Here is a 25,708-nt window from a genome sequence, read left to right on the forward strand (position 1 = left end):
TAGATGAGGAAACAGGCTCAGCAAAGTCAAGTCATTTGCCCCAATCCACATAGTAAGTAAGAGTCAGGAACAAAACCAGAGCCTCTGAGTCCAAGACCCACACCCTTAACCTCTACACTGCTCCTCTTTGATTAGATGCCACATGGCATTGGTCTTTGGCTTAAGCTGGTCTTGAACCTGGGGCAAAAGGCTAGGCCTTTCCTTTGATTAGCTTCCAAGTGTGACAGTACTACAGTGGAAGGAACACTAGATCTTTCCACTAGATTCCCCTAGACCATTCCAATTCCCAGGACTAAGTTTAAGTCCCAAAACCATCACTTGCAGGCTGTATGGCCTTAGAAAAGTCACTTGTGTCTGAGCTTCCTCACCTCAAATCAGAGCTTGTAATTCCAGCACTGCCAGTGGATCAAATGAAGTAATACATTTCAAAGGACTTGGGACAGTCCAAAGGGGGCAGTTATTATTAATAACAGGGCACCGTGAAATAAATTCTAAATATAGGCCACTTGCTCCTATTTATCTTCTGGCTTGACAGTAAATGTTCTGAGGGCATGGGCTGAGTTTTAACCTTTTATTTTATCCTAACCTCCCCTTACAAAGTGTTCACAAAAATAGTAGGTTTCTAAAAGTCCTTGTTAACTGCTATGTTGGTAGAAATGTGATCAGAATGCAAAAAGAAAAAGCAAAGTATTGAGGGTAAAAATGAAGAACTTGTTCTTTAACTACGCTTTTCTTATAAATTGTGAAGAGAACTGAGAACTGTCCCAGCCAAAAATTGGCCCCTGAATTTCTTTCCTTAAAACCCCAGGTAACTCCTTGTTTTCAGTTTTGGAAGTGTGGGGTCTATCTTTTTAGGGACAGGGAAGAATGTGAAATTTGCAAAGTCCTTTGAGGTACAGGATGTTCTTGTTATTTATACCAACCAGGATCTGTGGCTGTTTTTTGGGCAAGGTTTTTCCACATAAAATCAACCTTTTTTTTTCCCCCTTTTCCCAGTTATGACAACCTTGCAAACTCACAAATTCCTCAGCTTTATTACTAATGCCAATAACACGGACTTTTAAAACTGCCTTTCATCTCAACATCTTAAGCAATGCTGCAAACAGTAATTAAATTTCAACACCCTGTTGAGGGAGGCATCAATAATTTAACCCATTTTCCAAACAGGTAAGCCCAGACTTACAAATTAGAGGCCTGCCCGTGGGTCACCAAGGATGGAAACGGAGAGGAGAGCAAAATCAAGAATTCTAGGCCTCCCAGCTCTTGGATTCACCAAGGTGTGGGTAGTAAGAGCCTGTGGAGATGCCCTCTCAGTAACCAGCAGTCACAGAGGTGCGGTGATTCCGAGGGGGGAGAAAAGAATAGGCCAGATTCAATGATACTTAAGAAAAGGAAGGAAGGAAGGAAGGAAGGAAGGAAGGAAGGAAGGGAAGAAGGAAGGAAGGAAAGAAAGAAAGGAGGACTGGAGGAAGGAAGAGCTTAAAACTACTTAGAAAATACATTTATTTGATTCATAAAATCCATAAAACATGAAGGTAAAGAGGAGTGTGGGACTTCCCTGGTGGCACAGTGGTTAAGAACCCGCCTGCCAATGCAGGGGACAAGGGTTCGATCCCTGGTCCAGGAAGATCCCACATGCCACGGAGCAACTAAGCCCATGTGCCACAATGGCCTGTGCTCTAGAGCCCGCGAGCCACAACTACTGAAACTGCATGCCTGGAGCCCGTGCTCCACAACAAGAGAAGCCACCATAATGAGAAGCCACCACACTGAGAAGTCGGCACGCCGCAATGAAGAGTAGCCCCCGCTCGCTGCAACTAGAGAAAGCCTGTGCATAGCAACAAAGACCCAACGCAGCCAAAAATAATTTTTAAAAAAATAAGAGGAGTGCAATTGGAAGAGTAATGTTTAACCTGATTTATTTATTTATTTAAGCTTTGCTTTTATAAAATTTAAATTTTTTTTTAATTTTTTTGGCCACACCGTGCAGCATGTGGGATCTTAGCTCCCCGACCAGAGACTGAACCCATGCCCCATGCAGTGGAGGTGCAATGCCTTAACCACTGGACCACCAGGGAAGTCCCTGCTTTTTTTTTTTTATATTGAAGTATAGGTAATGTACAATATTATGTAAGTTACAGGTGTACAGTAGAGTGATTCACAATTTTTAAAGGTTATACTCCATTTATAGTTATTATAAAATATATTCCCCATGTTGTACGATATATCCTTGTAGTTTATTTTCTACATAATAGAACCAGGATCCCACAAGCCATGCGATGTGGCCCCTTCCCCCCAAAAAAATTGCTGAGAAATGACACAGATTGGGGCTAATCCGTTACTATTCAGTCCTGTCCCAAATTTCCCTGGTATACCTGATCATAAACTGAGATATTGCCAAATATGTATAAACTGGGCTGCCTCCATGCCCTGCCAGCCCTGCTCTGAGTTTCTGTTGGAGAGCTAGAGGATTGTCAAAAGGCAAGGCATACTGGGCCTGAGGGCCTTTTTGGCAGCAAGGAGCAAGGTTTGACCTCAGGAGAGGTGGCCAAGGGCCCCGCCAGGAGGGGCGCACAGTAGGTGTATGGGCTGTGGCCAGAAGGTTGAGAAAATGAGGCATTCATCCCAACAGTGTCAGGGATTGTCAGTGGGCATTGGTGGAGGAAACTGAGCCTAGGGAGCAGGAAGCAGAGACTTACTGTGACATGTGTCTATAGCCAGTGGAAGAGAGGCAGGCGGCTACAGAAAAGGAGACAGCCCTTTCTCCAGGCCCCTCTCACTATCTCTGCAAAGACTGCTTTGTGCCTTGTCACCGGCGGGCCACCCCAAGTGAGCTCTTGATGCCCAAGTGGAGTTGAGGGCATGTCAGTCAGAATCACAGGGTGCAGCTGGAGGCAGGGCAGCCTTCCCAGTTTGGCTGGTGACATCCTGATAAAGTTCTCAAGGCTGCAGTCAGCCCCTGACAGCTTCTCTGGGCAGGGGTTCATCTTGGGACACTCCTGCCGCCCGCCTGGCACACCCTGGGCACAGCAGCTGGCAGACCACTGCCTCCTGCCAAGAAAGGTCTGGAACTCACATGGTCTCAAGAGGCTTGACTTTCAGCGCTGAGAGCAGTTTCCACTGAACATGGCCCCCAATCAACAGGCAGGAGGCCAATTTAAAGGCACAAAACTTTCTTTTATTTTCACATGCTGTCTAAAAAGTATAAAGACTTACATCTAAATCTCAGACTAGCTAAGATCTTTGACTTATCCTGGGTTGCCCCAAAATTATTTTACTTATTTATTTATTTTTATTTTATTTATTTTTGGCTGTGTTGGGTCTTCATTGCTGTGCGCGGGCTTTCTCTAGTTGCCACGAGCCGGGGCTACTCTTCATTGCGGTGTGTGGGCTTCTCATTGTGGTTCTCTTCTCATTGTGGGCTTCTCTTGTTGCGGAGCACGGGCTCTAGGTGTGCTGGCTTCAGTAGTTGCGGCACACGGGCTCAGTAGTTGTGGCGCACGGACTTAGTTGCTCCGCGGCATGTGGGCTCTTCCTGGACCAGGGCTCAAACCTGTGTCCCCTGCATTGGCAGGCGGATTCTTAATCACTGTGCCACCAGGGAAGTCCCCCCCAAAATTAGAATCTGAGATAAAGGCTTCTGTGTGAATAGTTTATTTAGGAAGTGGCCCCAGGGAGCAGGAGTGAAGGACAGGCAAGGAGCAAGAGCCAGGACAAGGCGAGCCATGGGTGGATCTGATGTGGGTGACTGGTGGCTCAATACCTTGGGATTGTCTGAGATGCCTTAGGAAATATATCTGGGATGTGTCCACTCTGAGGAATAAAAGGGAAAGCATTTAGCCATCAGCTCCGAATCCCTTTGGTCAAGGGTTGCTGTGTGAGCATTAACATCCCACATTTCTAGGTTACACAGGGTGAGTACTGAGCCTGACAGGTGGCATAGAGAGAGGAGGGGCATTGTCAAGTCGCACCTGAGAGCACCTATCATTAGTTGGAATAAATGGTGAGCTCCGTGCCGCTGAAGTGGTACACAGAGATGTCTGATCCCCTCTATAGATATCCTAACATGCCCCCACCTCCACAGCCCTCTCTTGACCTCATTCAATGGACACCTTTTATTCTTGCCTGCCCAGCATCCATTTATGCCCTTTCCTGGTAGCTGCATCCCTATTTGGGGATTAGGAAACCAAGCTTCCCCCCCTTTCAGTCCCTCCACTTGGGTGAGGCTGACTTCCCCACCTCCCCATGCCCTCATCTCCAAGGGTTGGCCAAGACCCAGGTCCAGCCAATCAACTAGTCTATTCCTCCCCTCCACTAGAATGATTGGTTCTAGAACACTCACTGGATCCTGTTGGTGCTAAGATCTTCATTTCTTCATTTGAGTATCTACACAGCCATACCCTGGGAAAGGTGATTCCATCCCAAGTTCCAGGGGTGGGACTTGATGGGCATAAACCACACAGCACACCCATTCTACTGAATGTAGATGCTAATTTCAAAGTGGGCTTGTGACTTAAGTGGCCCAGTCAGGTTGTCTCTCAGGACTCTGGCTTGGAATGCAGGAACAGATGTGTTCTTTCAGACCCTGAAGTGAATAAGAAGGCCCATGGTGCTGACGGCTGTTGAAGATCTTTCTAGGGCCCGAAGGTGAACCAATCTCAGTAGAAACCCTCACTGTATATGGCAGAGCAAAAAGACAGAAAGAACTGGTCCCTGAGGATGAGGACATGGGTGAATTGTGGGATCAACCAAACCTGAAGATCAACTTACTTCTGGGACTCCAGTTATATGAACCAATCACTCCCCTTCACTGTTCAAGTCAGGTTAAGGTGGTTGTTCTGTTACCTGCAGCTGAACACAATCCTAACTGAGACCTGGACTCAGTAATAAAAGAGAACCGTCAGTTCCTATAACAGAAATGTCCCAGGATGGGGACACTCTGAACAAGTGGAGACCTCACATCTGTGATCTTGTTTGACCATCATATTTCACCTTGGTAATTACTACCTAGATCCCCACTGAATAGATAGGAGAAGAAGAAGAAAGAAAAAGACTCAAAGAAGTGAAAGCACTAACCCAGTGGCTCTCAAGTGGGAGCAACTTTGCCCCCGAGGGGACACTTGACAATGTCAAGACTTTTTGGTTGCCACAGCTGGGGGCAGGGGGAGGTATGCTACTGGCGTCTAGTGGGTAGAGGCCAGGAATGCTGCTCCACATCCTACAATGCACAGAACAGTCCCCAAAAAAGAGTTATCTAGGCCAAAATGTCAACAGGGCTATGGTTGAAAAATCCTGCTTGATTAACCCTGAGCCACTTAGATTCTAGGCTCAGAATCAAATCCAACTCACTCCACAGAATGCAGCTGGGCCCACTGTGGACACGCAATACAGCCTAGCACTGGAGCCAGTCAGGATCGCCACAGCGAAGACCCAGGAAAGTAACGTGCCTGAGAGCCAGAGGAGAGTGGAGCCCAGCCACTTCAAGGGGCACCATGATCTTGTACCAACTTCGCCCTCAGTCAAATGCATTCCAGGGCGAGACCCTTGCAAATTCCTGCATAATTTCTTGGCCCTGGTGGCCTGTGCTTAAGGGGACCTGGGGAGGTCTGTGGCTCCATGCCCAGGGTCCCAAATCCATTTCTACCTGTTTGCCTGGCATTTGCTGTACAAAATTAGAAATTAATAATTCATCTCACCGGATGAATAATTCAACAGAGGGGACAAAGGGTTGCCGGCGATGGCTGGCATCACAAAAACAGCCTGTGTTGCCTTCAAAAGGGAGAAGGAAAAAGAGATTCTACAGCCAGGCTGGTGTCTGGACCCAAAAGACTCTGATGCTAGACAGTTTAAATGACCTCTCCTTTGGGGCATGGGGAGTTGATGAGGACATTGGGGCTCCCAGAAGGGAATTTGGGACCCTATCCCTCTCCCTACATCACTTCTAGCCCCTCAAACCTTCACAGTTCACTACAGCCCAGCTTAATTGGCACCTATTCCAGGAAGCTTTCCCTGATACCCTCAACCGGCTGAAGCTGAAAATGCATTTCTCTCTGATTGCACGTGTTAGCCACTTAGCCCTGACCTCTGCTAGCCTCACAGCCCCACACTAAGCCATGTTTCTGCTGCCAGAGATTCTTGGGCCGTGGAGTGGCTTTTCTAGTGAGAAGGAAAGAAGAGATTCAGCAGAGAGCTAGTGTGAGTGATTCTTAGCATTTGGGGATCTTGCTCATTTAAAGTCCGGATAAAACCTGGCAGCCCTTCTACTGAAAAAAGCTCCCCAGTATACCTGCATACATTTCAGGGGATGCATAGATCCTGGAGCCCCTTCATTGACTCAGGTTTAGAATTCCTGCCTCATGGGGAGCCTGCTGCTAAGGAGAGGACTACAGTTGTCCAGAGTATGGAACACAGCTGAGTCCCTCAGCCTTGCATTGCCTTGAAGTGGCTGTGTCCCACGTGCCAAGGTATTTTAAGGGAGTGAATAATCAGCAAGGACCTATTAGATGCCTGCATGTGATCCTGGGGAAACCATTGCCCATCTCTGGGCCACAGTTTCTTTACTTGGAATTAGAAGCATTGTTCTTAGGACTACCCTGGTAGCACAGTGGATAAGTCTCCACACTCCCAATGCAGGGGGCCTGGGTTTGATCCCTGGTCTGGGAACTAGATCCCACATGCATGCTGCGAATAAGAGTTCGCATGCCTCAAATAAGAGTTCGCATGCCGCAACTAAGAGTATGCATTCCACAACTAAGGAGCCTGCCTGCCACAACTAAGACCTGGTGCAACCAGATAAATAAATAAATAAATATTTTTAAGAAAGAAGAGTCATTCTAGACTATCTTGGCACTTTGATTCAATCATTCATTCAGCAAATATTTATTGCATGCAATTAGGTGCCAGGTACTAAGCTGAGAATTGGGAATAAGTTTAGGGAACAAAACAGATGAGGTTCATAACTTGTCAGGACACATAGTCTAATGAGGGAGGCAGTCACTGATTAAATAATCTCACAAAAAATACAAGATGATGAACTGTGAGCAGTGATACATGGGGAAATTCAGGGAGCTAGCTAGGAGTGTATATATCGGGAAAATGATTATAACCTGGGAAAAGAAGAGATGAAGGCTTTACCTTGATAAGGAGAGCATGGGGGGCATTTCAGGCTGAGGAAGCAGCATGGCTAGTGCCCTGAAGTGTGAAGGGACCGGGGCATTTAAGAAATTAGAAGGTCAGAGTGGCTGCATTCTGGAGTCCGCTGGGGACTATGTGGCCCAGGGAGAAAACACCCAGAAACATGAGAAGGCAAGGTTCCTCTGTTTTCATGATAGTCAAGGCATATCTTCCAGTAACTTCTTTTCATGCTCTCCAAAGGACAGCTAAAGAGCTGGCACTATTCCACCATATTGAAACCCCAGGCTTAATGGTTAAAAACATCAAGTACCTACCTTTCCCATCACCAGAGTAGCTGGAGGTGCCTTTTGAAAGCCCTTCATCTCAGAGCCTACATGAAAAGTCTGAGACGCTACCAAATAAAAAATATTCAATCTTAAAGTGAAGCAAAAATCCCCCTGCCCAGCCCTCGCTGCAATTTAAACCTGGTCGCAGCCCTTGAGGAATTATTTCTACCCCCGGTTCTGTGGCTCCATCGTCCCACACTGATGATTACTGAGAGCCCGGATGTGCCAATTGCCACTTCGATGGGTGGTCTGAGTGCAGTCTCTGAGCAGCATGGGGCAGACAGAGCTACACTTTCATCTCCCTGGGTGGAGCTTTTGGCTGGAGCCAGCATGGAGATTTCAATTCCTGTGCCCCTTTGGCCACCCGCCAGCTGTGGACCTCTCTGGGCAAGTCTCATCCCCTTTCTGGGCCTCAGTTCCCTTACCCACCAAATGAGAAATCTGGACTACATGTTTGATAATATTCTTTTCTTTGACTTGGGGGTTCTCTGCCCTTTTCTTTCTAAAATGCATTAGCTTGGACTTTTTTTAAAATTTTGTTTTATTTTGTGGCTGCACTGGGTCTCCGTTGCTGTGTGCAGTCTTTCTCTAGTTGAGGCAAGTGGGGGCTATTCTTCGTTGCGGTGCACAGGCTTCTCATTGCAGTGGCTTCTCTCGTTGCGGAGCACGGGCTCTAGGTGCGTGGACTTCAGTAGTTGTGGCTCGCGGGCTCTAGAGCACAGGCTCAGTAGTTGTGGCGCACGGGCTTAGTTGCTCCACGGCATGTTGGATCTTCCCAGACCAGGGCTTGAACCCATGTCCCTTGCACTGGCAGGTAGATTCTTAACCACTGCACCACCAGGGAAGTCCGGACTTTTTTTAATCTTTCCAACTACTGTTTGCAGACCAGTGACGGAAGGCAAGATAACCACTATCTGTAAATTATAGAGTGGATAATAAACTGCCTTCAAATTAAGCCTCCCTTCTTGGAAGCCAGGAGGCTTAGTTTTTAAGTTGTTTATCATTATCTTCATTTAATGCTGCTTTCTCACTAAAACCCAGAGGGAAAGGGAAGAATGGCAAGCAGATGTTTTGTTATTAGGGGCCCTGGGGGATGATTTGAGGCTTTCACTGCAGTGATCATTCTCTAGATTCTTCTTGAGTCAGCAGAATCTTTGATGAACTCGACAGAGGGCAGGGGGATTGGACAGACACGGCCTATGGAGAGAAAGCCTGGCTTAACAGAAAGCTGCTGGGGACAGCAGTTCCTGGCTAGGGACAGTGTAGATTATGAAATTTGTATTTTTATGTAACACTTTGCAAAGAGATTTCACTGCTATTGTTTCATTTTCTCCTGAGGATACTTTGCTACTGCCAGAGCTCAAAACACCATTATCTCCCACACAAATCTCTCTTATTGCATAGTCTCCCTAGCTGTTGTAGGTTGCCTGTAAAACGGCCATCAAAAATCTATAGAGGGCTTTCCTGGTGGCGCAGTGGTTGAGAGTCTGCCTGCCGATGCAGGGGGCACGGGTTCGTGCCCCGGTCCAGGAAGATCCCACATGCCACGGAGCAGCTGGGCCCGTGAGCCATGGCCGCTGAGCCTGCGCGTCTGGAGCCTATGCTCCGCAACGGGAGAGGCCACAGCAATGAGAGGTCCGCGTACCGCAAAAAAAAAAAAAAAAAAAAATCTATAGAGACAGAAAGTAGATGAGTGGCTGCTTGTGGATGGGGCAGGAGGGCTACTTCCTCTCCCCATGAATCAGAGCTGGCCTTATAACTTGCTTTGACCAATAGAATATGCAGGAAGTGATGTTGTATGAGTATCAGAGCCTAGGCCTCAAAAGATCTGGCAGCTCCCACTGTTACTCTGTGGGGACCCAACCACCATGTAAAGAAGCTTGGGTTGGGGGACTTCCCTGGTGGTCCAGTGGTTAAGATGCTGCGCTTCCACTGCAGGGGGCACAGGTTCGATCCCTGGTTGGGGGATCAAAGATCCTGCACGTTGCATGGCGCGACCGAAAAAAAGAAAGAGAACTTTTCTTTCTTCTTGACTCCAATAAAGATCTCAGAATTTGGTATAATTTGGATCATGTATCTATTCTTGAGCCAGTCACTATGGCTGAGGGTTTGGAATATGCTGATTGCCAGACTCAGATCCATGTGGTAGCCACTTTCCAAGATGACCCCCAATGATCTTGCCTTCTGATATTCATGTCCTTTGTCTCCTCCATGCTGAACAACAGCTGGCCTTTGTGACCAACAGAAATATGGATGAAGTCATGGCATGTGACTGCTAAGGCTAAATCATAGAGGCACAGCTGCTTCTGCTTTGATATCTTGGATTGCTCCCTCTGAAGGAAGCCAGGAACCATGTTGTGGGGATACTCAAGCAGCCCTGTGGAGAGGAACTGTGGCCTCTGGCCAACAGTTGTTACCAACTTGCCAGCCACATGAGCGGATCCACCTGGAGGTGGGTTCTTTAGCTCTGATCAAGCCTTCAGAGGAGTGCAGTCCCAACTGACATCTGATTGCATCTTCATGAGAGACCCTGAGCCAGATCCACCCAGCCAAGCCAATTTGGCATCCTTAACCCACAGAAACCATGTGAAATAATAAATAATTATTACTGTTCTAAACCACTGAGTTTTGGGGTGATTTGTTGCACAGCAATAGATAACTAATACAGTTGTACACCCCTCAACTCTGGGTGAAGAGTCAGTCCTACTCCATGTGGACTGAAGCGGGAAGGATGGTTCTCTGAGGAGTAGTCAAGCTGCTGTGAGTTGGAAAACAGGAAATGAACACTGTGTGGGCCACACAACAGCTAACCCCAACAATGGGTGCTCTGCAAATACACACTTGCTGGAGGATAGAAACACAAAGGCAATACTGATTCATTTTAGGTGACTCAGAGCATCTGGGCCATGTGGGACTCAGTCCCAGATATTCCTGTGCTGATTTTCTAGCTCCAACTCCTGACAGTTTTTCTCTTTAGTTATCCCTAGACTTGACTGATTATGAGCACCACAGACACTCGCCTCCTTTGCCAACCCAAATAATTGCTCTTAAAGTAAGTTAGTTGTTGTTGTGTTTCTTTTAATTTAGAGAATAGAGGCCCCCACATTCCTCCATACTTGTATGTAACTAATACATGGTTTAAGATTTCTCCTGTTAAAGTGGTTTTTTTAAAAAATTTTATTTATTTATTTGGCTGCGTCGGGACTTAGTTGCAGCACACGGGATCTTCGTTGCGGCATGTGGGATCTTTCCTTGTGCGCGGACACTAGAGTGAGCAGGCTTAGTTGCCGCGCAGCATGTGGGATCCCTGGTACCCCAACCAGGGATCGAACCCACAACCCCTGCATTGGAAGGCAGATTTTTAACCACTGGACCACCAGGGAAGTCCCTATAGTGGCTTTTTAATTTCATTTCAGTTGGACATATGATAGCTCAGACAAGGATGCCTCCTTTGGAAGCTCACATTCCTCACTAATCTTTTCAGGCAAAGAAGAGAAAACAAAGATGAAATAAACATAAGGGTTAGGGCTTCCCTGTTGGCGCAAGTGGTTGGGAGTCCGCCTGCCGATGCAGGGGACGCGGGTTCGTGCCCCGGTCTGGGAGGGTCCCACGTGCTGCGGAGCAGCTGGGCCTGTGAGCTGTGGCTGCTGAACCTGCGCGTCCGGGGCCTCTGCTCCACGGTGGGGGAGGCTGCAGCAGTGAGAGGCACGCGTACCGCTAAAAAAAAAAAAAATATATATATATATATATATATGTATAAGGGTTAACACTCCAACTGATAGGGAGTCTCCTTCCTTCCTTCCTCCCTTCCTCCTCTTCTTCCTTCCTTTCTCTCCATTCAATTTTTTGAGCACCTACTATGTGCTTGCTATTGTCTGTATTATCTCATTAAGTCTCCTAATGATGATGAAGTGGGTATCAATGACCCCTTTTGACAGATGAGGAAACTGAGACATGTTTAGAGAAGTCAGGTGTCTTATTGGATGTTTTTCTCTTTTTATAGTCATGTTATTTCGCTCTAAAACTTCAGTGATATTAATACCCATCGGGAATGATGAGACCAATCCATACACTTTTGCCAGAAGTCCTATTTTAAGCTTTCTCTGTACCAAAGGCTGCCACACATTATTGTCTTCCAACCAACCACAAAGATACAAATTATATTTCCTGTGTGGCCAATGGATGTGATGCCAGAAGAAAAAAACATGGAGTTACTGGCACTTTTTTTCTGTCCCTTCCATATCACTGGATGTTCAGTTTGCCTGAAAAAATGATGTCAATAAAGGGAAGCATTCAGTGTTCTGACACAGCTTGCAGCATTCAGCTGCAGAATTCCTCCTGGACTTGAGATTATGAATGAGCAGGTTAAGGAAGGAGGTGGAAGCCTGGGATCCTAAGAACCCAGGTACCATACTTGTTTTTTCCAAGAGGTGGAACCATACCTGCTCTCCGCCCACCTTCCATTCTCTCTGCAAAAGCATGAAGAGAGCTAAGGGGGGACAGTGGGCTGTTCCTAATGGGGGCAGAGTCTTGCGGCTGGGGGCGTGGCCCCGGGCCCGGCTTCCCGGCGGCAGTTGGCTTCGGGGGCGGGGCCGGGCCGAGGCTTCCTGTCTGCGCCTGCGGAAGCGCAGTTTGACCCCGGAAGTGCCGGCGCTGTGGGAGCTGTCATCGTGGACCGCGGCGGCTGTGGCGGCGGCGGTACAGCGCCGGCAGTGGAGCCGCCGAGGTGAGTGCGTGGCTGGGCCCTGCCGGATGTGGGGCATCGGACCTGGGAAGGGCCGCAGCCGTGCCTTACGCGGCCTCGGGCCTCCCTGCCTACACGGCAGGGCCAAGCGTTACACTGCCCCAGGGGCCGCGAGTCGCCCCGTTCCTCCTACCCCTCCACCGACCCCCGCCCAATTAGGCCGCCAGAGCTTAGAGTCTCGGATTCGAGGATCGGCCCGAGAGTGACCTTGGCCTTGGACGAGTCACGATTCTCCCACTTCACCCCGAGCTTCAGTTTCGTCAGCGTTCATTAATTCGTTCAACAAATATATGTCCAGCGCCTTCAATGTGCCGGGCACAGATCTAGGTACTGGGGATACAAACAGAGCAAGACAGACAAGGCTCCCGCCCTCATGGAGCTTACAGTCTAATGAGCGGAGACAGTCAACGACAAATAAATGCGCTAGGTAATTAAAGATATGACAGTAACTAGGGGAGTGGATACTTTAGATAGGGTAGTCTGGTAAGGTCTCTGAGAAGAGTAATATTGAATTGAGACCAGAAGGGTGAAGACAGAAACTGAGGCAGCAGTATCCCTGGGGATGCTCCCAGGACTTACTGAAATTGGTCAATATGAGGCCCTTTCCTAATTTGTGGCATCTACTGCCCTGCTTGGCACTGAGGATGCATTGGTGGGGCACAGATATCATCATGGTCATGGTCCTTATCCTTTTGGAACTTAGAGTCCAGTCGTTGCCTAGTTAATTTCTATTCATACTTGAGATGAAAACTCAAAACTTCCTTGACATCCTCTCTCCCTAAAGTTAGTTCACTCTGTTAAATGCTGTCATAGTCCCAAGGGCCTTACCTGCATAGCATACTCACGGTGTTGAGTTTTACTTGTTTGTATGGCTGTCTGGTTCATATCTGTCTTAACCATCAAGACTGTAAACACTATGAAAGGCAGAATCAGGTCTGTTACTTGCCCGCCTTAGGATTCTCCAGGCAGGCTTCCGTGCCTGGCACATAGTAGGTACTCAAAAACTCTTTGAATGGCCTATTAACACAGTTATTGAACACAGTGTTTGCTCTCCAGTGGTTCAAAGAAGGCCTCTCCTGCACCAAGTTATTATCTTCTCTTTCTGATGGTGTCTCTCCTCTACTTAAATGACGCCTCACTGCCTTCAAATGAAAGGCCAAAATCTTCAGCATAGCATTTGAGGCTCTTTTTAACATGGCTGCATCTTTCCTATCCAACCTCTTCTCTCCACTTCTGTCACCCCCTCTCTGACCTTGTGTTTTCAGCCATCCCAAATGTCTCCCTCTTCCTTCAGAGCCACAGGCTCTGAGCCTTTGCTCATGCTTGCTCTTTGCTTGGAATGTCCTTCCTTTTCATCTTTTCCTCCTATCCTTCAACAGTCAGGTTGTAAGTCATCTTCTCTGTGACATCCTTCCTTTCTCTGCTGTGCTTGTTCTGGAAATTTCCAGTTACAGCTCTAACTACACGGAATGATAGTCATTTACATGCCCAGGACCCAGAATGTATTCAGTTAGTGTTTGTCGAGTAACTGAGGAAGCCCAAAGTGCTCTGCTTATGATTGGGACTTGAATAATAACAACAAGTGAACTTTACTGAGTGCTTATTATATGCCAAGTACTATCCTGATGACTTAGTACTGGTTACTTCTCATGCCAACCCTGAGAGCTTATGAGATTATGTGCTGTTATTATCCCAATTTTACAGATGAGGAAATCAAGGCTTAGAGATGTTAAGGAACTGTCTCAAGGTCTCAACATGGGTAGGATGGAGCCAGGATTTGAACCCAGGCTGTAGAACTATAAACTTTTCTTTCAACCATCACACCAGCCTGGGTCTGAACTACCCTTACAGGCACTGGCTTGTAGGAGTAGATTTCTTCCAAAAGCAGGTGCCGTCTCTACCTGTCTAGGCCTGAACTATGGGGCCTAGAATTATAAGGGTGGAGAGCCGCCTCCTCATTATGACTCTTTCCCCACCCTAGGTCTCCACACTGGACACTCCCACTACTGTCTTTGGAAGGTAAGTATGGAAAGGACTGGGCTTGTGACTTCTGCACTGGTGAGCCAACCACTGATGTTTCCAGCTGCCCTCCCAGCATCGCTGAGGGGTTAGGAAAGAAGTATTTTTAGCATCAGCACAAGAGACCCAAGTGTCCAGGCACAAGAGCTGGGCTTCAGTTTCAACTTGGCCACTCATGTATTTACCTGAGCAAATCAGGGCCCCTCTTAGGACATCTGAGCATAATAATCCTTGTCGTTCTTATCTGGGTTATTGCAAAAGGCTAGTAAGATAGTAACTTGATTAGAAGTAATGTATATACAACAGATGGTGTTATCTACATGTTGCAAAGGTGAAAGATGAAAGCTCAGACACAGGGACCATGTGTCTGATCCACTATCCACTGCGATCCTAGAGCTGGAACAAGCCTCCAGGACTAGACAGACTGGACCTCTGTCTTTGCATCCCATGTGAAGATGGATATCTTCACAGTCTTTAAAGCAGCCGCTGAACCAAGGTTCCTCGTATACCAAGCTGCTTCCTACCTCCTTACCTTTGCTCCTGCCGTTTCCTCTGCCTGGGACATCCTTCTTCCCTGGCCAGTCTCCACTCTCAAGACTCAACTCAGGCTCTCCTGAGCCTTCAGGCACTCCTCTAGAAATGCTTCTCCGACAGCCACAGCCCCCACCAGCTCAAGTGCACTAGACTCAGTACAGCGAATGGTTAAGAGCCAGCGTGCTTCACCAGCCACTAACTCTGAGACCTAGGGCAAGTTTCTTATCTTCTCCAAGCCTCTGTTACCTCATTGATAAAATGAAGGTAATAATAGTACCAACCTTAGAGTTGTTACGAGCATTAATACATGTAAAGCAACTTAAGGTGCATAAAGCGAGTTCATGCTGAAAAGTACTGAGAAGAGCACCAGCACATGAGAAGCATGTTTCCGCCGCTGCTATTGTCATTATTATTATTGGATCAGAAGCTCCCCCAGGGCAGAGACCCTGCTTTATCAGTCTGTCTTCATAACACCAGGGCCAGGCCTAATATCTGAGAGCTGGGACTCCAGTAACTCATGGCTGACCATGCCCCTCAGCTCCTCTGCGAGGATTCAGGAGGTGATGATTTCCTCATCCCAGCCTTGATATGTCTTCATGTCATCATTGAGACTGTGCTGGCCTTTTGTGGCATGTCTGAGGCCTGAGTCACTTCTGTGCCATGATTCAGCCAATACGCATGTCCTTCCGCAGGTCAGGCCAAGTTGTATTGAGAAAAGAGCATTGGATGGGAAGACAGGAGACGTGGTGTCTGCTGCTCATTGACTCTGAGGCCAGTTTGTGCCTCTCTAGAAAGGAGCTTGCTCTGGCAGTTTTCTGTGAATTCTGTTGCCCTCCCTGGTCCTTCTGTTTATCCATGTCCTTCTTCCCTGAAGCCTAGAAAGGTTGTAAACTCTTAACTCCCTCTGCAAGTGAAGAAAGGCCCATGGCTCCAACCCTCAAAAGACTTAAAATCTGGTTAGAGTGGTAAGAAAAGTATCCTCATATTCAATTGTTCATGAAATATTTGATGAAGCCACCTCTGTATCAGGCCTATGCTTGTCACAGGAAAGGTGGCAAGAGAAGGAGAGTCCAGGTACTGTCTTCACAGAGTTCACAGGCCAAGGAGGGCACGGACCTGGAGCCATAATAAAGATAATCTAGGTACTTTTAACCAGTACTTCTCAAATTGGGTGGGAATATTTCAGGAGTCACCTGGGGAGTGTTTTCCTCCTCAGCTGATAACTGCTGCTTTAGGCAAAAAAGTCACTTTGGTCTAGATTAGTAGGTACAGGAAGCAGGCCTTTGAAGCCTTTGAGGCCAGAGGTTGAAGCTTCTCTTCTGGCTCTGGGATCAGCCCCAATGCAGGCCCCTGCCCCCAGGAGCCTCTGTGTCTGCTGTCTTCTTCCCATCCATATTCCTTTCAGGAGGGTCAATGCAGCACAATGCCAGCTCTGCCCCTGGACCAACTCCAGATCACCCACAAGGACCTGAAGACAGGGAAGCTGAGGACTTCACCAGCGCTGGTGAGCCGGTGCCTTGAGGCCGTTCAGCCTGATATTATCATTCTTGCAATTTCAGAAGCAAAAAGTAAATTCCTTCTTTATCTGTTCTAGAATGACCCAAGGGCCACAGTCTGTAATTCAGTAGTCGGGACGCTATTAGGTCCTTCCAGGCCCAGCGTAGAGTAGAAGTTTCCTTTCCGAGCAGCTTGAATTTGAGTGGTATTTTCCATGTCACCACCCCACACCTTGCCTGCAAAGCATTTCATTTTGAATCAGTCTGATGGCAGTTCTGACTCAGCCTGAGCTGGCCTAGCAGTGGGGCTGGCCCAAAGCTGGGTTTGGGGATTGGACCCTGTGGGAGGTGCTCAGGTTTCGGATGGGCCTTTTTCAGAGCTGTCCCAGCTGCTATCCACTTTGGCGGGGCACACTGATTTCAGAGGTCAGTTCTGAACGGGCTGAGAAGCGCCACACACAGACCTGGCAGGGCTTGTGAGACTGAAAATTAAGGAGGCTGTGAGCATGCCGATTACCAGCTGCGGGGAGAGATTAGAGCCGCAGAGAGGTGCCAGGGTGCTGGAGAAGGAGACAGACGCGGGGACTGGAGTCCCCATACCCCCTTGCTGTTTTCCCAAGAATATGAGCTTACTTGAACAAGGTGGGAGGAAGTATTTTCTGGGAGCTTGAGTAAAATTGTGGGAAACGAGCTTGGTGTTTTATTTCCTGCTTTCTGGATGGCTTCCTATTATTTCCTAACTACTCTCTAATAATAGTACTTAATATTTATAGAGGGGACTTCCCTGGAGGCTCAGTGGTTAAGAATCCGCCTGCCAATGCAGGGGACACAGGTTCGAGCCCTGGTCGGGGAAGATTCCACATGCCACGGAGTAACTAAGCCCGTGTGCCACAACTACTGAGCCCGTGCTCTAGAGCCCGCGAGCCACAACTGCTGAGCCCAAACGCCTAAAGCCTGTGCTCCACAACAAGAGAAACCACTGCAATGAGAAGCCCGTGCACCATAACAAGGAGGAGCCCCTGCTTGCCGCAATTAGAGAAAGCCCGTGCACAGCAACGAAGACCCAATGTAGCCGTAAATAAATAAATAAAAATTTAAAAAAATATTTATAGAGCACTCGCTCTTGGCCAAACCTTTCACCTGGATTTATCTCATGTAAGCCGAACCACAGCCCTCTGAGTAGGCATTTTGGTTGTCCCCATTTTACAGATGAGGAAACTAAAAGTTCAGGGTCATAAAACTGGAAAATTAGGGGAGCCAGGATGGGAACACAGCTAGGCTGCCCCTAGAGCCCGTAGGCTTAACCTTTCTGCTATAAAGCCTCTTGTTTCTTTTTTATAACTTTTTTTTAAATTGAAGTAGAGTCAATGTCCAACATTATATGTTTCAGGTGTATAACATAGTGATTCACAATTTTAAAGGTTATATTCCATTTATAGTTATAAAATGTTGGCTGTGTTCCCTGTGTTGTGCAATATATCCTTGTATTCATAATCTTTTTATGTAAGGGGGTTATTGATCAGAAAATTGAGAACTGTTCTGTCCAATATGTTAGCTGTTCACCACGTGTGGTGGTTGAGCTCTTGAAATTGTGGCTAGTTCAACTGAGGAACTGGATTTTTAATTTAGTTTTAGTTCATTTAGGTTAAAATAGTCCCATGTGGTGAGAGCCTACTGTATTGGCCAGCACGGACCAGGGCTAGAGCAGTTCCGTCACTGCAGAGGTTCTGTTGGTCGGCGCTGGTGGAGACGGGTTCCTTGGGTCTGATTTCCCACCTCAGTCCTTCCCCACGTACTGGACACCTGGGCTGCTAGACTGTGGGCTCCGTGGGAGCAGGGACCGGGCCCTTCCCTTTGTTCTGGTTTTCCAGTGCCAGGCACGTAGTAGCTCTCAGCAGACATTCAGTAAATGAGTCAAGGACCCTAGCCACGCTTTGTGACAGGCACTGGAGCTACAAAGAGAAAAGACATGGTTCCTGCCCTTGAGGGGAGAAAGCAGACTGGTAGTTCTCTGCAGCATGATCAGGATATGAGGGAAGGAAGTCCAGGCTGCTGATCCAGACCAGCGGGGTTTATGGGTACGGGGAGGTCTTAGGGTGGTGGGAGAGCACACACTGCCAGGAACTCCTTCCAGAAAGAGGGGGATCCTGAACTGGGTATTGAAGGGTGAGTAAGCAATAGCCGGGCAGAGCAATGGGAGGAGGATGGACCTGGCAGGACGACCTGTGTCTATTGGCCTGGACTCCTGAGAGCCTGACTCCTACACAAACCACCTGGGGTGGAAGCAGAGTTAAGGAGCCCGGCTTTGTGTTTAATGTCACACAGACTTGGCCCTGTGACTTTGGGCAAGTTACTTAACATCTCTAAGCCTCAGGATCCAAAACAGGGTAACAGTAGAACCAGCCTTGCTGGGGTGGTTGTGAGGATTAAATGAGATGCCTGTGAATTAGCAGTGAACCTAGGACATAGTGAGCACTCAATGAAGACGGTGATGACAGCTGTGACGGTGACAGCGGCATTATGAATGGGGTGTAGGGTGGGAAGAGGGACAAGCTAAGGAAGACAGCTGTTTGATTGAGGAGCAGTCTTTTGGCTGTGCTGCAGGCCACCAGAAGCTCCTGAAAGATTGTCCTCAGAGATGTACCCGCCCTGTATTTGTCTCTTTAGTCCCAACTTGGGAGAAGAAGATCTCCAGCAAAGGGACAGCCATCATGCTGCCTCTGCAGAGTGATAGCTGAAGCTAATGTTTATTGAGTAGTTACCGTGCAGATGCACATACTTACTATTGAAGATCCAAAAGAAATCAAGTCTTGGGCCAAAGTGGGTGAATGGGCTCTTGAGAAAGACAAGACTCGTATAAGTGGAGCATTTGGAGAACAGTCCAGAATAGTTTCTTATCAGGATAAACAGAGCAGAAGTTTGATGGGCAGAGAATGTTCAGAAAGCTTCATGCAGCAAGTGGGACCTAAGCCAGGCCTGAAGAGTGGAAGATACAGTTGGAGCCTGCTGCTCCTTGCCCTGGAATCTTCCATGCCCCCTACTCATTTTTTTTTTTTTTTTTTCTTTTTTGGCTGCACCATGCGGCATGTGGGATCTTAGTTCCCTGTCCAGGGATCGAATCCATGCCCCCTGCATTGGGAGCATGGAGTCTTAACCACTGGACCACCAGGGAAGTCCCCCAATGGCCCCTACTCTTGAGCGTGGCATTGAAGGTCCTTCAGAGACCCTGACAGGATCTGGTCCTTCATTACCTCCATGCATTCCTTTGTTCAATCAGCAAATGTACATGGAGAGTCTGCTCGATGCCAGGCACTGTTCTAGGGGTTGGGACTGCTGTGGTGAGCAAGACTCAGACTCCCTCCAGAGACCTGCAGGGTACTGGGGGAGAAGGAGAAGGCAGGCCCTCCCTTTTGTATCACTTTATTGAGGTATCATTGGAGGACAATAAACTGCATGTATTTATTTAAAGTATACGATCTGATTGGTTTTGACATCTGCATACACCCATGAAACCATCACCATAATCAAGATAATGAACATTTCTGGACTTCATGGTGGTCCAGTGGTTAAGACTCTGCACTTCCACTGCAGGGGGTACGGGTTCGATCCCTGGTACCCCTGGTCGGGGAGGTTCCACATGCTGTGTGGTGTGGCCAGAAAAAAAAAGATAATGAACATTTCTACTACTCCCGAAAGTGTCCTGGTGCCCCCCCTATAATCTGTCCCTTCCTCTGTCCCCTTCCACAGCAACCACGGATCTGCAAGCACTTCTGATACAGTTTAACAAGTGCTACAGTCGGGGAAGCATAGAGTGCAGGTGTTGGGGAGCCCAGGTGAAACCCCTAACCTAGTCAGGGTGGGACTTGGGAGACTTCCTGGAGGAGGTGAGGTCAGAGCTGGGGTGAGAAGGATGAGCAGTGAGACCAGGGTGACACGTGGTACCTTAGGTCATTTAGTAGGTCTGCAGTGTCAGGTTTGGTTCAGATCCTGCCTCAATTGCTTCCTTAGCCCTGTGACCTTGGCAAAGTTGCTGAATCTGACTGAGTCTTGGTTTCCTCCTCTGTAAAATGGGGAGAATACTGTCTCCCTTTGAAATAGTTGTTCTAGGTAAAAAAGAAATGGGCTGGGGGACAGGCCTACTCAGCAGCCGGCACAGGGCAGGTCCTCCGTGAGTGACGGCTTTTATTATCCTTCCAGCATCTCTCCCTCCAAATCCATCTCCCACCACCTGGTGCAGTCTGTACCCTTTTTTTTTTTAAATGGCCCATTTTTATGCCTCCATAAAAATACTGTGTTTTCCACCTAAAAATCCTTTTCATCCTCCAAGGGCCAGCTCAGATGCTGCCGGCCCTGGGAAGCGGCCCCTCGTCCTCCAGGCGCAGTTAATCACCTGTTGCCCTCTCACAGTCTCTCTGCCGGGTTTGAGCTGTCTGTGTTGTGCTCATTTGATAGCTTAGATGTGCATCTTCCCCTCTGTAGAGGATGCCTTTCTTCATGTGCGCAGCAGGGTGTCAGTAAATATGTAGGATTGTAGGGAGGTAGACTCTCAGGGGTGTGTGTATGTGTGTGTCTGTTGGGTGAGTGGGGTGAGTAGCCTGGCCTGAGAAGTGACCTAAGAGGTGAGATGTCGACAGACAAAGGCAGGAGGGGAACTCGAAAACCAAGGAGATGAAATTAGGGCCTAGAGAGTAGTTTTGGATTTGTTTCAGGCAGCAGGATTCCTTTTGTATAAATTATGATTTAAATGGGAGGGGTCCTGAAGACCCGCCTGGCAGGTGACCCCCAAGGAATCCTGCGGGACTCAAAGACTCCACAGTTTGCAAACTTGCGTTAGGCAGTTGGGAGGTGTAGGTGGTTCTCGAGGAGACTGACCAATCAGCTGTGGTTTTCCTGTGCCCCCTGGATTGACAGACCTGGAAGTGGGTGGATTGTGGTTGATAATAGCTGAGACGCAGCCCAGCCTTCTTCCTGTTATCACCTCCCCCCCTCCCCAAGAGAAAGCAGCCCTTATGTAGTCAGAGGAGAAAACTGAGCTCATCTTCTCTTCTTTATGGTGAACAAAGTAAGATTTGTTCATGGCAAGGTAAGGGTTGGAAGAGAGAGCTTGTGATGCTAAGCTGAGACCTGCAATTACCTGATTAGCATCTTTTAAAAAAAATACTGAGGTTTTTTTCTGATTATACAAAGGGTATAGCACAGTGATATGTACAGTATGATACTGTTTGTGTCAGAAAGATGAAAATGGGTCCAAAGAAATGCCTCATATGGGCACATTTTAATGTAAATACTTAGAAAAGGTCTGTGAGGATGCTCAGGGAATGGTGAGGGGTTACCTCTGGGTTGACACAGGGGCTGGGGGTATGGGCCAGGCAACTCACCTTTCTGTACTATTGTGAGTTTTTGAAAGAAAGGATGCTCATGCCTCACTTGTATGATTTAAAAAATAATTTAAAAAATAATACATGTTCTTTTTTTTAATGGGAAAATATAGTCAAGTCATAATCCCTTCCACTAGAGACAGCCACTGTGAGCTTTGGGGGGTTGCCCCCCACACACACACTTTAAAAAAAAATCTGTACCAGTGTGTGAATGTGTTAAATATGTGTACTTTTTTTTTTACTCCCCAAACTGGTTATAAAATAGAGAGGTTTGTGTCCTGCTTTTTCTTCCCTTAACCTTTCCCCATGTCATTAAATATTCTCCAAAAAACATGGTATTTAATGCCCGCCTGGTGTTCCCTGGCTGCAACCAAGCCCCCTTTGTCAGAGACACTCAGTTCTTTATGCTTGAGGGTCACTGGTTGGAACAGCCCAGTGTTGTCATTGCTGTGGGTTGGCAAATGGGCCTTCACTGACTAACCTCTGCCACGTTAACACGTGGTTTTTGGATCCGTAGCACCCCGAGCAGAAGGCAGACCGGTATTTTGTGTTATACAAACCGCCCCCTAAAGACAACATTCCTGCCCTAGTGGAGGAGTACCTGGAACGCGCCACCTTCGTAGCCAATGACCTCGACTGGCTCCTGGCCCTGCCTCACGATAAATTCTGGTGCCAGGTAACATTCTATCAAAATTCACGCTAAGACAAAGCACATGACATGCCATTGGTTGGGTGCTGTTGTTTTTCTCTCCCAGGAGATGCTTTTTTTCTCTGCTTCTTACACTGGATCCTTAACAGCAAATTGTGGTTTGGATTGCTCTGACTTGTATCACAGTCTTAGTGATGTTTACACAACGCCTTCCAACACGTCATTTTTAGAAACTCGTGTTTAGCCCTCGGCTCATTTATACCTCTTCGGTCCCTTGGGGTTGGAGTGTTTGCCACAGGCCAGGGCTGATGGGCCGTGAGCCCTGCACAGTCCACCCACACGCCCTTGGGCCTCAGTGACGAGCCCTTGCTGTCCTCTGTCGCCTGGCTTAGGTTGTCTTCGACGAGACTCTGCAGAAGTGCCTGGACTCCTACCTGCACTATGTCCCCCGAAAGTTCGATGATTGGGTGGCCCCGGCCCCTGAGGTCGTTGACATGGAGAAGCGCCTCCACCGAAGTGTTTTTCTCACCTTCCTTCGCATGTCCACTCACAAGGAATCCAAAGTAAGCCCCGGATCCCGTGACAGGTCACCACCGCCACCTGACACCTCTGTGCCAGGCTCTCAGCCCTGGGAAGGAAGGCTCTGGAAGTATCATGTTTCCTCTGTCTCCCCTCTGCTTTTATTCCCACCATTGGGGAAGAAATCTGTGCCACCTCCCTTATCCTCTAAGTCACCGGGTCGCCTGCGTTACACCCAATGTTTTCATCGATGGGGAGCCGAAGGCCCTGTGCCAGGTGGCGCGTGACTATGCCCTCCTTGTGCGTCAGAGGGCGAATACATTGGTTCTGAGTTTTTAGAGGGACCCGTATGTGCTTTTTAAAAACCTTTACTTTTTTCCCCCTGATTTTAAAAATAATAATGCTGTCTCTAAACAACTCAAACATAACAGAAATATTTTGTAGATTATGAAAGTCATCCACAAAACTCCCTCCCCTCAAAATGACCACTGTCAAGGTGCATGTTCCTTCAGGAAACTTTTTTCCTTTCAATGTGTGTGTGTGTGCGCACATATTTATTTTAAAAATAGTATCTTGCTTTTTTGTTTTTTTAACTTGTTACATGGAAATTTTCAAATATACACAAAAGTATAATGACTCCCATGTACCCATTACCTGGGTTCAACAGGTATAGACATCTTGTTTGCTCCCTCCCCCTGAGTTTTCTGTTTTTCTTGGAGTATTTTAAATAATCCCAGACATCATGGTGATTTACACATAAATACTTTAGAATGATTCCCCAGCTGATGGTTTTATAGTGAGCTTTTGCTTCTGTTTACATTAAGATGAAGTGTGACCACTGCTCCAGGTCAGTCCATGAGGCTCAGACATGTCCGCGGTGTGGACAGAGCTGCTTCTGTTAGCCAGGCCCCTGCTGATGGACCTGAAGGTTGTTTCTTGTGAGCTTGCTATTACCCTGCAATGCACATGTTTTTGGAAAGTCTCTCATGCTTTCTGCACTGTTCCTTAGGATCACTTCATTTCCCCCTCTGCTTTTGGAGAAATCCTCTACAACAACTTCCTGTTTGACATCCCAAAGATCCTGGACCTCTGCGTGCTCTTTGGAAAAGGCAACTCCCCGCTGCTGCAGAAGATGATAGGTGAGTAGGGGCTATGGCCTGACGGCGGCAGGGCGGGGGGGCACAGAGATGGCCCCCAAATTCCAAAGGCGGGCGCCCGGATGAGCACAGGGGGATTCAGAGCAGCAGCAGTGGGTGGTGCTTGGAAATGTCTTAGTGGACGTGTGTGTCAACTCTGAAAGAAGTGACTAAGTGGTGGTGGGGGAGTGGAGACAAAAATGGGCATCACGCAGCTGCTCCAGGATCTTGAAGTCAGCATTAGGCCATGTGTCAAACAATCGAAGGAGTCGGGGAGTTTGCTTCGGCAATGAGAGTAAGAACGGTGGCGACAGCTAACAGTTATTTGAGTGCTCACTGGTGACTCTGCGGATGCTCCTCATATGTCATCTCAGTTGATCCTCCCAGTCGCCCTGTGATGTCAGTGGTGTCATCATCCCCATTTACAGTTAAGGAAACTGAGGTTATATGTCAGGGACTTGCCTGAGAGGCCGTGACTAACGAGTAGCCAGGCTGGGATTTATGTCACTTGGGCCTGACTCTCAGGCTCTCACCCTTGGCCACTCCCTGCCTCAGGGGTGATGGGGCTGCCTCAGAAATGTCAAGATTTGCATTGCTGCTGAGAACAGATGGGGGCAGAGTTCAGGGAGGACCCTTTGGGCTTGTGAAGGGAACAGACATCAGCAGTTGGATCCCATCAGGAGGCCATGGGTTGGAAGGTTCACTCAGAGCCGGAAGCTTTCTTGGGAAGTTACAGAGGGAACAGTGCCACAGTGGACTCATTTTTGAATAGCCACTCATGGCATTGGACTGGCACGGAGAGCTACTCACCCTGGACACCCCTGTCAGCACTCCTCACCCTGAGATTATAAGATAGAGACTTCCAAATGCCCAGTTACAGAGCTCAGTTATCCCTAGAAATGTCTTCTTCCCTTCCTTCCTACCTCCCCACCGCAATAATAAAGGTAATATATGTTAATTTAGAAAATTTTGAAAGAATATCAAGTGTAAAGAAACAGGAAAGCAATTACTAAATTCCTGCACCCAGAGACAATGATTTGGTGATTATTCCCTTCTACTCTTTTCTCTTTGTATTTTTTTTAAAACATATTAGAGCATAATATGTATGAAATTTCATATCCAGCTTTTCATTGGAACGACCTCTGGTTTCTCATTCAAATCTAATTATTGCCTGATCATCAGTTAATTTCTTTTATTTTCCCCGGGAAAGACCCTTAATAATTATACTCTAGACAGAGGTTGGGATGAGTGCACAAAAGCAGGCACGATTAGCTAGAGAAACAATTATTAGGCCGGTTTGGTTGGAGTGGAGCATTCTGGGAGGGCAGCGCAGGAGCCAGGGGAGGAAGCTGGGGCCGGATCAAGGAGGGCTCCACGCCAGGCTTTGGCACTTGGGGAGCAGTATCGCTTGGTGGCTAAGAAGGCAGGTTCTAGAGTTGAATTGCCCAATCCACAGCTCTAGTCCCAGCTGTGTCACCTTGACCAAGTTAGTTAACCACTCTAAGCCTGAGTTTTCTCACTTGAAGAAAGGGAAGACCAACTTGTAGTATGGTTGTGGGGATTAAATATGAGGTGGTGCTCAGCACAGAGCCTGGCACGTTACAGGCACTTGGTAAGGACGAGCTCTTACTGTGACGAGGCTGTGGGAGCCTCTAGGAGCTTGGAGCATCTAGGAGCTTGGAGCAGGGTGGGGAGCCATCTGGCGACAAGGTTAATCTGGCAGCATGCAGGTGGGGAGGGTGGTGACGGGAGCCCGTGGAGGGGGCCAGGGCT

The 25,708-nt window shown here is 47.8% G+C and overlaps 1 protein-coding gene across 5 annotated transcripts in view; it reads left to right on the plus strand.

The window, feature by feature from the left end:
• The first annotated feature begins 12,062 nt into the window (after positions 1-12,062).
• The window catches only part of ASCC2 (activating signal cointegrator 1 complex subunit 2), a 39,194-nt gene continuing 25,548 nt past the window's right edge, over positions 12,063-25,708 (plus strand). For 2 of the 5 annotated variants that reach the window (XM_067700300.1, XM_067700302.1), the window contains exons 1-6: positions 12,063-12,186; positions 14,186-14,223; positions 16,163-16,261; positions 22,149-22,307; positions 22,673-22,843; positions 23,809-23,938. In XM_067700300.1, the coding sequence (XP_067556401.1) occupies positions 16,181-16,261; positions 22,149-22,307; positions 22,673-22,843; positions 23,809-23,938 (541 nt within the window). In that variant the 5' untranslated portion in view covers positions 12,063-12,186; positions 14,186-14,223; positions 16,163-16,180. The remainder of the gene's footprint in view (positions 12,187-14,185; positions 14,224-16,162; positions 16,262-22,148; positions 22,308-22,672; positions 22,844-23,808; positions 23,939-25,708) is intronic. The other 3 variants (XM_067700303.1, XM_067700304.1, XM_067700301.1) reach the window with 2 other exon arrangements.

Source organism: Pseudorca crassidens, chromosome 12 (genome assembly GCF_039906515.1).
Source record: "Pseudorca crassidens isolate mPseCra1 chromosome 12, mPseCra1.hap1, whole genome shotgun sequence".
In the NCBI taxonomy this organism is placed as follows: domain Eukaryota; kingdom Metazoa; phylum Chordata; class Mammalia; order Artiodactyla; family Delphinidae; genus Pseudorca; species Pseudorca crassidens.